At 43.9% G+C, this 15441-nt stretch overlaps 1 protein-coding gene across 2 annotated transcripts in view; it reads left to right on the forward strand.

Moving 5' to 3' along the window:
* Positions 1-15441, forward strand: part of LOC135907865 (diacylglycerol O-acyltransferase 1-like) — a 237705-nt gene that overhangs the window by 185537 nt on the left and 36727 nt on the right. For both annotated transcript variants that reach the window (XM_065439624.1, XM_065439625.1), the window contains one exon: positions 142-254. In XM_065439624.1, the coding sequence (XP_065295696.1) occupies positions 142-254 (113 nt within the window). The remainder of the gene's footprint in view (positions 1-141; positions 255-15441) is intronic.

The raw sequence follows: 15441 nt of genomic DNA on the forward strand, positions 1-15441 counted from the left end.
CTCATAAAACCTATGATTTTAAATATTTAATCTTCTATGCATAGCTCTCTTTTTCTTTCCTGTCTTTTTCTTTCAAGCTGATTATCTGTCACATTGTTTCCTTTCACAAACTGACGGTAATCTTTTCTCTTCACTTCACAGGTTCCTAACATACTAATTTGGTTGCTTGCATTCTATTGGTTCTTCCATTCAACGCTGAATACATTTGCTGAGCTCCTGCGCTTCGCTGACAGAGAGTTCTACAGAGACTGGTGGTGAGGCTGCTTCTCAAAGCTCTAAAACAGTTATTTTTATAAATGTGTGCACTCTGCACAGTGATGAGGTTCTTTGTGGTCAACATGCTTATTTAAAGGCTGTGTGCAGCACATTGTTTAATTCAGACATCCCATGCTGCTTTAAATGTAGGAAGTGATGTGTGCAGCTCATTTTAGTTGCAGTTGAATTCATGGTCTTGACACCTAAGGACATCTTTCTGTGGCAGTGCAGCCAGAGATATGTGCAAGTGCTTGCATGTGCTGGGCTTTTGTGTTACTACGCCAAGTAGCGCCAATGTTTTGCCAGTGATTTCAGTTTCACCAGCGTGTTCAACCACATGAGCGTTTTCTTTTTTTAAGTGCATGTTGTCATGCAAGCTTGCTTGGTGTATTATTACTATATGTCAAATAGTGCCAAGGTAAATGGAACATATGCACCTATATCATTTTCAAAAAGTGAACATAAATATTGATATAATTTATCAATGGCACACTGAAGGAACAATATGAATGTGATAATTATTAGCAATGTATATTTGCTCTTGAACTGCTGTTTTATTTCACCTATTCTTAAACAACTACATGACAGGAGATCCCCACACTGCCCTGTGTTCTGGGACAACCTTCTGTAATGCCACGACCATATTTATTTCTTATGTATGCACAAAATAAATAAACTTGAAACTTGAAATAGCTGAGCCCTTTTCCAAAACACAGTTAACTCGAGGTTACTTCATGTTTTATGCTAAGCCGTGCACTATTTAATTACATGTCCAAACACACGAAATGCACTGCAACAATGTTATAGGACAAGCAATGCAATACAGTAGAACCTTGTTAATACGTTCCTCGCGTCAACGTTCGCACTCGAATTAAAACACAAAAAATGACCCAATATAGAGTTATGCTCATTTTTTACCGGTTGATACGTTCCTGGAAAACACGATTTTTCGGTAGCAACGTTCACTAGGCCGCCAAACTATGGTTGTATGATAAGTTTTCTGGCCGCTAGATCCCTTGTAAACAAGAAAATGTGCGGGACAAGCGCGATCGAAAGCATTATATAGCTGCCCGTCGCGGCAGCTTCACCGCAATACTCGCCCGCCCGTCTCATGTGAAAACGCCGGCGCGCACTGAGTTTTTCACTTCGCTACCAGCAAATTTTTTCCGGGGTCATCGCCCATGGCTTTCACAGCTATCACCTCCAATCCTACTGCGATAAGCACCTTCGCCTATCTGTCTCGCAGCGCGTGGTGCCGTCAGAAGCATAGCGCATGCTTTTAATAGGCGATAACCGAAACACGCCGCCGTTCCCTGCTGCAGACTGGGATCGTATACATTTTCCGGCCACTAGATCCCATGTGAACAAGAAAAGGCCCGAGACGTGAAAACGACGGTGCGCACAGTTCCTTATTCCGGTACCAGCAAATCTTGCCTCCAGTCGTCGCACGCCACATTCACAGCTATCGCCACCAAACCTATTGTGATAAGAATCTTCACTCTTATATCTGTTTTACAGTGTGTGGTGTGTAGTGCCATTGCTAGCGTACTGCACGCTTTTAGTAGGCAATCATGCGAACATGTCGCCAATCCCTGCTGCAGGCGGTGCGATGTGGGAATCTTGTTTCGCTTCAGCGGCATCTGGCATTACGGACCAGCTCTATTTCGTTTCAGTTTCACATCGCTTTCTTAAAACACAATGCAATAGGAAAGCAGCAAAGCCCGTCTTGGGCCACCGTAGCACCACCAGCTCGACGCACGTCGGCGTCTCGTGTCACAACGATCCGCGCGACACTTCGCATTACGTAGATGTCAATAGTAGTCGATATTTGGTTATTCTGGATCGTACGTTTTCCCGGTTTGTACATTTTTTGTCTCATTCTTTTCTAAAACGTAAGAATGAGGTTCAACTGTATTTGGTAATCCAAAGGAACATAAGCGCTTTTATTAAAACAAGCATTTTTATTGTGAAAACCCACGAGCCATTAAGGAACTGGGAAATCAGAAATCCTATGTAAAGGAAACAACCCATTTCACAAATTGTGTGACATAGAACATTGGTGTTCTTGGTTGTTCACCTTAGGAGAGACAATAACTTTCATAAGATTTCACACAGTGGGCAGGAAACACATTAGCGTGTGCGCTCAGCAGCATTCCTCGTGCAGGCCAAGCACGCTGTTTTCACACAGTGAAAGGAACACTGTGGATTGTGTTATAGACATTGGCAGATCTGTTGCTACAGGTGGAACTTTGCGAGGATGACTGTGGAGTTGAACACTGTCATTGTGAAGTGTCAGAAACGCTTTCACCCATAGATGTTGATGCCTCCAGTGCTACACTGCTGCAGGCAAAGTCTTTCAAAAGTAATTAGTATATCTGCAGCAGTGAACAACCTAGAATACCAACCCTGTATGCCACGGAATTGTAGTGCAAGCTTTGTTTTACGCACTGCTTCTAATTGCGCAGTTGTGCTTCCACACCTGGTGGACTCTCGTCGTACACTGACACGTTGCTGGTGTCGAGATAGCGATCACCTGCGCATCAGAGCAGCGACACACTTGCGCTGGTGGTGTCAGCTTCACATGCCACAGCTCCTTTCTTCGTAATCGTAATGCAGCCAACACTCCTCAACACAGCACTGTCTTTGTTTACTCCTGATTAGTTCAGATCAGCTTACTCACATTCGCTCACATTTTCTACAGTCCAGTGACACAGTCTTTGTTTATAGCAGTGCTGCAAACCTCTGATGCCAGTTTCCCCCTAAATTTGCAAAAGAAATTCTTTAGATTTCCCTAGATTTTTGTAGGATCCATTTGTTCAGTTTGTCAATATGGTTTTTGTTAAATTATACTTTTTTGTTATGTAAATAGATTCAAAAGTCATAGTTCCAATTTATTTCCAAGTTCATTTCATAAACTTATATAAAGAAGTCGCTGCACTCAAGCTGAAATAATGTAGCAGTGCAAGCTGTGCTAACCACAGTTCTTCATGCTAACAAGACTGCCTTCTATTTGAAACAGCATTCACAGAACAAGAAGTCAGCATGTGTATACTCACTGGACATGCAAAACAAAGTTTAACAACAGCAAAATGCCCAGATTGACACGGAACCTTATTTGAATTGCAAGAGAGCTGGTGCAGAACTATGGTATACCGGATTACAGAATATGTAGCAATGTAAAACAATGTGGCCCTTCACAGCACCGATATAAAGCATGTGAAATAAGTTTTTCTTATGTGCTGTGATGTATTGACATAGCAGCACCATATTTGCATACATACAAGTCATTTGCAGTGAAGCACGCAGATACGCAATGATTTTTTTCCCTCTGCGCTAGAACTCACCCAAACACGTGACGACTGGGACTCTACAATGGGAGTCTGTTGCTCTGCCTATGGACAGTAAATTTGAGTGCATAGTCCGCTACGCAGTGCCTCGACCACCTAGTCATGCTCAGTGCTAGGGTGCTAGGTATATGTGCCCGCTAATGACGAGATTTGCATGTTCCTCCTTGTTTGGCATTGCAGCATACACTTGTTTAGCCGGTTATAGATAAATATTTTATTTAAAGGGGGACAGCCACACCTTGTCGTTTACTTGACGAGATGCGTTCACTGCCCCGCACTACAACTACAAGTCATACTTCACATGCAAATGCGAAAGTAATTGTAAGCTGACTGAAATCAAAATATGCCATCACATCAGCAGTTCTGCGTATCTATCATTGCGGCATCGCAGCAGTGGTTTATCAAGTCTCCCGAGTTTTTAAATTCATAAGCATTTCTATGCTTACCCAACGAGAAAAACAGTCCGTCCATCTGTCTGTCCATCTTATAAGACTATCGCTTTCAAGATAGAGCCCGCAGCAGCAAGTGACTTTACCTTTGTGCTGCCTGACGCTTCCACGTGAACAAAGTGGCAAGAACACAGTACTTGCGAAGCTCTTGGCACATGTCACACCCTGCCCCTTTCACAGATCACTTTCAAGATACGGGCCCACGCATCTCTCTTCAATGCGAAGCAAGGAGAACACAGCGCACAAAACTATCGGCAGTCTTCACTCTCTGTCCACATTGCAGATCGCTTTCAAGATATGGTCTGCGCGACTCATAATGGTCCGATGCGGATGGATAAAATGCAAAAGAGCAGTACTGGCTTATAATGATCTGAATGTCATCAATGCATCTGGCGCCACCACCTGCAGCAGTTTGCTTGCGTCATCAATTCACTTTGTGCCACCATCCGGAGCAGTTTGTGCTGCTGCATGCAGCGCTGTCGTTTATACTGGTAGGATCATGTTTCATAACATTGATATGACACCGGGCTGCGTGGAGCATGTGGCACAATGCTTACACATACTTGGACAACTCCCAGGGGAGTTTCTGCATGAATTTTTCTTTCCTCCATGTCATCACACAAATTTCCCTAGAAGGGGAAAATGTTTCCTAAGCAAGGCCTAGAATTACTGGGTCTAAGGAATTTTCCCTAGGATTGGCAGCACTGTAATACCAACCAGGAAAACCAGACATGGCCACCAGAAAGCCAGAAAACTAGGAACTGCAAGAAAGGGAAATCCGTTTCCTATGAAAGCTTTTTATTTGTTATGAAATAAATCTTGAACAAAAAAATTAAAATAAGTACATTTTGTTTTACACTAGTCATGTTGCCTATTGGGAAAGGAGCAAGGCTGACATTGAACAGAGAAACGGCACTTGCATTTATTTCACGCCACGTTCAGTCCTTGTCTACCATTTCTAGATAAAGCCCTGTGCTAAAGGTCGGCGAAAACATAGTTAGTATAGTAACTCTAGAGGAAATGCTGGGCTAAAAAAGTGGCAACCAAAAATGTGCTGCCATGTTGCTACCTCTAACTTTTGTAACGCGAAAAATGTGCAAAATATGATGCAAGAACATGCATTTACATGTAGCGCCTACGTATGGACAATGCATAAAGTTGTTTCCATATATTTTTCAGAAAGATCCGATGCCTATTTTAAAAAATTTGATGTAGTATTTGCAGTACATTAAAGGATCTGTTTGCAGGTGCCTGAACTAGATGGCACCATCATACTGAGGGAGGCTCGGGATCAACGTGTCTCATCTGAATCTCATCTCATTGTCTGTGCGTGCATGCCTGCACAGAGTAGCAACATGGTGGCACCATTGTGGTTACTGATATCACTGCATTGGCGCTATGGGGAGCTTTGCCTCTAGAGTTGGTTATAGCAACTTTATGGGCAAAAACGTGTATGGAAGGCCTTTACTCTGTGCATGCTCCACTTTCCATCTCTGCCACGGGTCAGTGGCGCCCTCCATAAAGAGTGCACTCAACTAGAGCTTGTGTGCACGACACAGCATGACATCACGTTATTCCTCTACACAACATATGCTACGTAGCTTCTAGTAGGTTATGTTCATGGACTGCATGCAGACATGCAGTAAAAGACTGTGTGCTTCGGCTCTGTAGCTTTGGCTGTGCTGCCACAGAAATTTGTCAGCGAGTATAGACTTCATTTTATTTCCTTTTGGGTGAAAGAGATAGTAGGGCAACTTTTTTTAAGCTACACTTCGTGGAGGCTTTTGCAGATGACTTAGTGCCGGGCAGACGCTATGATGCCATATGCTGCACTTGGTTGACTGCACGTTATCTTCTGCATCAGCAGACAAAAGCGCCTGATTGCATTTCACCTGACTTCACACTTATTGACTGCATATATGCCCTTGCCTGAAACTAAATGGCAATGTGCGAGTTTCCTTTCATCGACAAATCTAAACAAATTGCATAACCTCGATATAACGAAGTGGGTAAAATTGGCAATTTGCTTCGTTATATCGAAATTTCGTTGTATTGAAATCCGACCTTTTATACAAATAAGTACAGTCACTGATTGATCTGCACGGAAATGGGTCGCAGAATTTTCCGAATTATCAGGCAATCGAAAAAAGCAAATTTGAATGAGAAAACAATTCAGTTTGATGAATTTGGGAGTCAGCTACGAATGATATGGTTTCATGCCACGTGGACGATATCTTCACATAGGCGGTACGAATTAAGCGAAGCCAGCCACGCTGTCGCGTGCTCTCCGCCCCCGCAGATGACCGTGTCGCCCGCAGTGGGATGATGCTATCACGAAAAGCACCCGCAGCGGTGAGCGAATGCTTCGTCTGCCTCTCACTCCAACAGGTCACCGAAACTCAAGATTACGCAACCTTCAGTACTAAATGCGCGGGAAGACAGCTTACATGATGCCACGCCATGGCGGCCCGCACACTCTTTGCACACCCGGCATATTACCTCTAAAGCAGGGTGCGCGGCTGCGTATGCGCTCAGCCGCGCTTACAGCCATCCCCAGCCACGGTCGATAGGTGCGCCGAGAATCGTGACGCGTGCCAGCTTACTCCCCCCCCTGCACGCGCTTGACACGTTATCGCGAGCTCGCACCCCTCCCCCTCTTTTCCTTTGCTCTCACGGGGAGGTGGCACTCGTGCGTGAAGCTACCACCTTTCTTTCTCACTCGCACTTTCACTCGCACCTAAAGCACAATGTGCGTGACGCGCGAGAGGATCTCATCGCACGTGGACTTTATTCCGAACATGATGCGGCTTCACTTCAGGGGTCGCTCTTATCGCGCCGCACACAATTTGATAGGTGCGACAATTTGCAAGCAGCCGCTTGTAATTCAATAATTTGACCATATACGTCCGCTGAAGTTTCCATTTATTGTCTCGGCATTCCTTTTATGCGGAAGTGAAATTTCGTTATATTGAAATCGCATACAAACACTTGGTTATACTGAGGTTCTATGGACAAAAGGTTATGAAAAGTTAACTACTTCGTTATATTCAATATTTCGTTATAATTAAGTTCATTATATCGAGGTTTAGCTGTACATCATGGGTGCGCAATGCACAAAGGTTCTTCTATGCATTTCGTGCAGTGCGGAATTTGAACCAGACTGCACCATCCGCAAGTAAGATTTCTTGGAAGATTAGCTCACTTTCCTCTGTAGCACATGCTCATGCCAGCACTTTGCTGCCGTCCCTGCAGCAAACTTTCATTATCGGCACTCTATCAGCACCAACAGCCACAGATAAAATGGCGCCACACATTTGCGATTCCAGCCTGTTAGTATGTCTGCTGCCTACACTCATTGAAACTGCAGCATAGAAAGAGTAGTTTTCGTGCTGCACTGCGGCTATAAAAACGGCTTTGTGTAAGTGGGTGGAGCTACTCTTTTTCTACACCAAGTAAAAAAAAATTGCAACCACCTACACTGGCTACAAGAGTGTAAGCCAGTAAAAAAAAAACCCTATTTACTATCTTGTGTATCAGTGTCATGTTACAGACAAATGTAGTGAGATGTCCCATGACAACAAGGACATCAGCTTTAAATGTGTTTTTGAGCAGAGTAGCTTGTATAGCAAATGACTGAGAGAAAGTAAAGAAAGCAGATGAAACTGAAAAAAAAGGCACTTGCTGTGTCAGAATATTTATGGCCATACCTAGGCAGTTTTATTCCTCTCTTCAGCAAGCACTTACCACCCTGAACATAAAGCTTTAAAAATCTATGTTTGAAGTTAAATGAAGGCATCAGCCATGAGCCCCTATAATCCTATCCCAATCAATAAAGTGACACGCAGAAATGCTCTTATTAGTCTGACTGAAGTGATCAGAATGTAATTTGTTCTATTTAAAAGACAAGAAGTTCTAGTGACATACTGTCTTACTTGTGAATTTTATTTCTTGGGACTAAGGTCCCTAGGTCATCAAATTTATATTTACATTTGCAAAATGACAAGAATTTCAAAGAATTGAAATGCCGAGTCTACAAATCTGATAACACCATGACAAAAAGTAGTTATCACAGTTTTGCAAAGTGCACCTGACAGTGTGTTTCAAGTGGCCAAATTTGCTGCTTTAAGTGTGGTTGTAAACCGCACTGTCAGTTAGTGACTGTGATCTCTGCAAAACCTACTTCTAGATAACAAATGCATGTAAATGGTAATATAAGGTGTTGATTTTTGTTTAGACCGTGGGTTTTTATACTTCCGAGCCAGAGGGGCTGGACTGGCAACTAGTAATGTTGAAGGCCGGACAATGAAAACGAAATGAAAATGTGAAAATTAACAGAAGTAACGCTACTGGATGTAGACTAAACATTTTATATGAAATAATTAATGAGCCTTATTCAAATACTTCTATTTAGTTTTATTGACCTGCTGGCATAACGTCCAGGAGAGGAGCGAAATAACTAATTTAGGATTAGAGGATTAGAATTTTGCTTTTACCACCAAACCTCAATGGGTACATTGATTAAAAAAAAGTTCAGACAGAACTCATCTATGGTGACTATCCAAGTATGCAGATAGGAGAAACACGTCATGTGCGAGATTTGTTACTGCAGCCGGGCTCATCTCTCATGCTTCCCTCTGAACATGCTGCGCCATCTAGCAGCAGCACTGCAAAGTTGACGTATACCCAGTGGCACATACCTAAGTTGGCATAAAAGAGGTTAATTGAAAAGCAGAACATAATCATGGAGTGGCCCGTACCCATGGGAATGGCCCACATTGTTTTTAGACTGCGTTACCTTCAGTATCGGCCCATATTTTTGCTCAGTAGATAAATAGCCGGAAAGAAATGTGGTCTGACAATGCCAAGAATGCTATTCGCATGAATAATACACATTCGTAGTGACAAGTTTATTCCTAATTCCTGGAAGCACGCAGCTTTCTTGCTTGTGTACAGTCATTCTAGTTGCACCGAGCAGATATTTACGAGATGCTGAGGCGGTATGGGAAACGTCACCATTCTTTCCCAGTGGAGCATTTATGTCCCATAGATGTCCATAGGACATCATATTTTAGACATTGTACACATCCTGTAGATACCTGTACTTCTCCAAACAACTTTACAAGTATGTACCATGGATGATCTAAGTCTCATCCAGATCATGCTTCTCAAACATTGAAAGGATATCGCAGCTGGACATCTGCACATAAGTGACCTCTAATAGATGCTCATTTTAGGGATGCAGGAGGTCCATAGAACACCTAAGGATCTTTCCTGTTCACGCTATAATGAGCTGCATGCTTGCAAGTGCCACAGTAGATGTACTATGGTATACAAATGAAATGCAAACAGCAGAGCATGTGGCCAAAGCATAAGTGAAAGCACAGTGTGTGGCATCGGCTAGTCGTCATTGTACATATGCACGCGTGCATGTGGTTTCAACGTAGTGTATGGGGCTGCTTGCCCTACTGCGATTACGTCACCTGTATTTTGTTTGAAGCTTGTATTCTTGCCGTGCCATTGCAGTGCCATTCCTATCTGCAATTACTGTTAAGGTGGCTAGCACTGTTGTTGCTCCTCCAGTGCAATACATTTTTGGTGCTATTCAAATTATGATTAGACACTGGTAGCTTTGATGGTGGAAACAAAAGCAATGCACGTGAGGAAACTAGGCACGTGCCAGCTATATCATGCTACAGATGCGACGATGGTGCTAGCCACCATAACAGTGTACTGGCAGGTGGGAATGGCGCTGCCACGGTAGGATGAGAAAACAACTTTTGGACAAAATACAAGTGACGTTTATCAGAGTAGGGTGAGCAGCGCTGCACTCAGCGCGAGAACCACATGCTCATGCATGTACACAATGACCAGTCGACGGCATGCACTGCACATTCAGTTATGCTTCGGCCACACGCTCCGCTGTTCACACTTCATTTGTCCTTGATGGTACATATGTTGAGGCACACTAATGCCACAGTTACTACCGTTGTTGGCAGGAGTTACTACCATTGGCGGCAAGTAGCTGGTGACCTTGTTTGAAATTATTTGTTAACGTGCAAACATGTAAATGTCAAAATATAAATTGAAACACTCTTGAGGTATCTTACTTGTTATATATAGTTCTAACGCTCATCTATATGTGAAAAATGGACTCACAAAATTGTAGCTCTGTAATTTGATCATTCTGAATTGTTAGAAATCCTGCAATGGCTACATGAAAAAAGTGAGTTCAGTAACCAGTAGGTAAAGCACACCAGTGAGACTCACAATGTCATATCAATGTTACTTTTTATGTATGCAAATGATAAAGCTTTATTAAAAAATGACTGCCCCCGTAGCCAGGCACATGTATGACAATATTCATTGCAAGTTCTAACTGTATACAAACAGGTTAAATGGTTAAACATGGATGTAAAAAAAATAACTTCAATAAAAACAAATTCTTGAAAATTCAACTACTAAAACAAAAGTAATGAGAAAAAGGTGTTAACACACAGAAAATGACTAGCAGTCACAATGCCATAATTATATTTAAAGACATTAAAACTTATTGGTAGGAGGTAACAAATCTCAAAAGTTCATGGCCTGCATGCCATTACCTGCTTCTGGGGCTATGAGATTCAATATAGAAGGCCAGTACTTTCAAGCTGTCTTTAAAAATATATACTGAAAGAAAATCCACACAAGGAGAATCCCAAGATGGAATGTTCATCTTGATAGGCAACTTGTCACACCACAAAAGTGCTAAACACACAACACGGCCAGATACTTAAATATAAGCATTGCAAATTAGAAATATCCCCGAAACTTGAAAAGGAGATCCAGAAACCAAGTGAAACAATAATGTCTGAAAGTGAACCGCCACAACGTTTCCCTCAGGACATTTTTATGAGTGCTCCGCAATGCAAACAAACCTACATACTACAAATAGCAGTCAGAAGCACAGCTCTAAATTTCAGTACGCAACTGTGCAGTTCTGTCTAGTATATACGTACTTGGGCCATGGTCAACTGAACAAGTATGGTCAACCAAACAAAAAGTGCAGGAAAATTATTCTGCCCTTGTGTCGAGGTGCGTGCTGAATTGATATCAGTGGCGATGTGAAGTCAAGGATATTAAGGATATTGCAAGTTCAAGTTTCTTTTTCTTTATAATCAGTCGTAATATATCGGTAAGTTAAAGGTGACATATTGACATATATTAACAGTGTAATAATAGATATGACTGAAAAATAAAGCGTTATAGTGTATGAAAAAAAAGACAACATAACTGAAACTGAAAGTTCTGGCTTTTGATGCACGGGTGTCAAGCAGTGCGTGCAGAGGTCATGCAAAATTTCTGCTCATAACCATGTTGCAAAAAATAAATGCTGTCATAACAGAAATTCTGGGCTTTAATACTGCAAACTGAATATTTTCAAAATGAACAAATTCAGGAACACATTCGCCCTCTCGTAAGATCTCGGACATGCACAATGATGATGGCGAAAAACAAAATCAATGGCCCGCCACAGTGCTGTAACAGGCAACAGCGTGACTTTTCCTTTCCCAGCATCTTACTACTAGGCATTAGAGAAATTTGCTTGTATTTCTGCAGCATGGTGTGTTCATCTATTCGCAATGCACAATGTACGATCAATGCACAAAAGCTTTGCATATGCAAGAGATGTCCAGATCACTAACACATTCGTGGATGACACTTATGTACTAGTGGAACATTCTATAGATGTGAACTAGGCATTGTTAAATGTCTTGGATATTTGGTCTTTTGTGGTACGTCCAATGGACATTTGTGGTTTGCTGGGTTACAAATAGTGCTGTTTTGCTGGTGTTTCATTACCACAATTCCTGCGTTTCTACGAATCTGTATTGACTTGCCAGAAAATATCATTCGTGTAAGTTAGAGCATATTGGCTTGTTTTATTAAAATAAATCTTTAAAATTTTGCATGGCTTCCTGTTTAAAAAGCCACCCAATTTTTTTTTTCTATTCTCTGCGATTGCAGCCACGGAGCCTTAATTGCTGCATTTTATGGCTTGTTAATATCGGCCAGCAGGGAAGTGACCTTGTAGCCTCTCCTGCACTACTGCAACGAATCACTTCGTGAAGCTAGCAATGCGTCCCCTCAGGCAGACCCGCAGTGACAACAAGGCGAGACGCATTTGGTGGATCGAGTGTTGATTGATGGTGCACTGTCGCCGTCATCGATGATGGGAGCAAGAAACTCCTGAAAAAGGGTGTTCTATGCCGTTTCCTCACAGACTTCATTAGCCACCATGGTCGTTTGACAGACACTTCAGCAGATTGCTGGATCATCCCAGGAACCAAGACGCACCAATTTGAGTCAAGCATGGCAATCCCTGCCTACAAAGCTCCCCTCCTTTCTTTGTGTTGAGGGAACAAAGGTGCCGGAGTGCTTATGCACACCTGGCGACTTTGAATGCTCTGGTTAGAGGAAGGTATGACCGCAGATTTCCCTGACCTAGGGCTCTAGGGAGGACCCAAGAGATTTAAGCAGACTGCTGGAGTGTGCTGGTGTGCTCTGATGTGTGCTCGCAAGAAAGATCTAGCCTCCTGACCTGTAGCTCATGCTATGAAAAAGATGTACAGCGCTACATGCTCCGGCCAGCACGATACCCCTTGTTTTGTGTAAATAAGTTTGCAGTTCCAATGTAAATAAACCCCCTGTTCCGTTCTTTCATCCTCAAGACCTTATAATCTTCACTAAAAAAAGCAACCCTCTTCAAGTAAGCTCGGACGACAACATTGGCCCGCTTAGCCTCCGTGTGACGCCCCGGTAGCGTAGGCCAGCTACCCGTTACAAGATGCACCAGTAGCGTATGCTAGAGAGTGACCCTCTATGCGACGCCAGACTCTGAAGCCACGACCCCCGACTCCTATAGGCTATGCTATTTTTTAACAATAATCATTGCTGGACTAGATATGTGCGACAGGGACTGACCAAGTTTGTTGCTGTACCGAGGCCAGGCTCAGGAATGAGGTGACGAGAAACTTATATATGGTGTAGTTATATATGGTGCGGGCAAGAAGCTGGCGAAAGCTCTCCTGGTCCAGCACACCTAAACTTATCTGGGTGAAATAAAAAAAAAACTTCAGCGTGTTCAGAGTAGTTCATAGTTCAGAGAAACTTCAGAGTAGTTCACTCCTCACGCAATTGTCGCATGCAGCTTTTGATTCATCGGCACTGCCTCGGACGAGGTGGCATGATCTTGGCACTGCAGTGAAGCTAGCTCCCTGGCAAAATGCATTGGTGAAAAGTTTTGTGGAGAAACCCCACTCTCTGGCAGAGCCACAACAGTGACATTGTGGAGGAAAGCAGCGTTTGGGGAAAAATGGTTTGCCTACAGGCCAGCCGTCATTGGAAGGGCCACAGCCAGCCACCAGCTTGTAGGGTAATCTCCCATCTGGCCCACAGGCTGTAGTTTGTGTTTGCGTCACGAACAGACGCAAAGAAGTGTGCGTCTTTCACCATCGACAAACAACAACCAAAGAACCTTTATTATCAGAAAGCAGCGGCTTTTATAGACCGCATCACGAGTGCCCCAGCGGCGCTGTAACTGCTGACGCTGCCCAAGCTGGCGAGCTATCTTATCGCACATCTTCCTCTCCTTTTTTCTTTTTTTTTAATGAAGCCACTTTTGTTACGAAGCTTGAAATCGTTCTGGAGGAACCACACACCTTCCGCTTCGTGTGTGATTGTGACAGGGATCGTTACACTGTCACGCGCTACTTCTTTCATCATCGCCTATTTCTAGTGATTCCGCTGTCAGTTGCGTTGTTCCTCGGCTGTCTTCTGAACTAGTCGGAGGCAGCGGGAAGAGATGAGTGCGATTTCTGCGTAGAGAAGTTTCCCCGGAGTCGACCCAGTACGACCTGGGCTCGTTGGTGCTTCCTCGAACAACTCCTTCTCTTTGGAAGTCTACGATCCATACGTCTGTTCCTTCGGACAGTTCGGGCAGATCGCACACTCCGTGGCGTCGGTCATAGTCTCTCTTCTGGCGCTGACGCTGCGACCTCTCGAAAGCTGCCAGTTCTTGGAAGTCTGGTGTACGGGGCTGGAGGCTTTCGCTGGACGTGGGCAGGGCCGTGTGCAGTCGTCTCCCAATGAGCAGCTCGGCGGGGCTGTATCTGTTCTTCAGTGGGCTTGCTCTGTAGGCCAGAAGAGTTTTATAAGCGTCAGCAGTTTTCTTTAAGGAGCCCTTGATAATTTTCACGGCGGACTTTGCCATGTTGCTCTGATGATAATGAGGGCTAGATGTCACGTGTTGAAAGTTGTACTCTGATGCAAACTTTGAAAATTCAGCGCCGAAGGCTCTTGAGAATTGTGGCCCATTATCAGAAACAACTACTTCCGGAATCCCGTGTCTGGCGAAAATGGATTTGCAGTGGTTTATTACTGCTGAGGAAGTCAGGTTATTCAGCGCTACGAGCTCCGGGTATCGTGAAAAATGATCCGTGATGATCAGCCACCATTTTCCCTCAAGAAAGAATAAATCCATCGCAATGCGCTGCCATGGCCTATCTGGAAACTTAGTCTGTTGCAGAGGCATCTTTCGGTTGGTGCTCTGCTTGAGGCAGCTGTGGCAGTTCTTGACAAGTCGTTCAATGTCCGCGTCGATACTTGGCCACCAAACTGAGCTCTTGGAACGTGCCCGGCACTTCTCAATGCCGAAGTGTCTCTCGTGAATTATTTTAAGGACGAGCTGCCATAGTGTCGATGGGATCACTATCCGAGAGCCGCACATGAGCAGGTTTTCAACAAGGGCAATGTTTTGCCTCACATTCCAGTAAGGCTTCAGGTCAAACCCAACATCTCGACGGCTTGGCCAGCCTTTTGTACACAGGTTGATAAGAGCTTGACATACCGGGTCTTGCTCTTGCTCCTGGGCGATAAGCTGTAAACTCGGCGCTGTTACCGGGACGGACGAAGTCGCCAATCGCAGATAGCTCTGGATCTCGTCCTCCAGTTCCAGGGATTCCGTTTGTGGAAGAGGTGACCGAGAAAGCGCGTCCGCCACCGTCAAGTCCCGGCCTGGAACATACACAATGTCATATGTGTAGCGCATCAGACGCATGCGCATTCTTTGTAACCTCGGTGTTAGTTCGTCAATTCCTTTTGACCCAAACAAAGATACGAGTGGTTTGTGATCTGTCTCGAGGCTAAAGTGCTTTCCTACGAGATAATCACGGAACTTTTCACTAGCCCACACGAGGGCAAGTCCTTCTTTTTCAATTTGGGCGTATCGCTGCTCGGTGGTCGTAAGAGTTCTGGAAGCATAAGAAATCACTTTGAATTGACCGTCTTTTTGCCTTTGGCGCAGGACAGCTCCAAGACCGTATGATGAGGCGTCTGCTGTGACCACTGTTTCC

This window comes from Dermacentor albipictus, chromosome 1, assembly GCF_038994185.2.
Source record: "Dermacentor albipictus isolate Rhodes 1998 colony chromosome 1, USDA_Dalb.pri_finalv2, whole genome shotgun sequence".
Lineage (NCBI taxonomy): Eukaryota > Metazoa > Arthropoda > Arachnida > Ixodida > Ixodidae > Dermacentor > Dermacentor albipictus.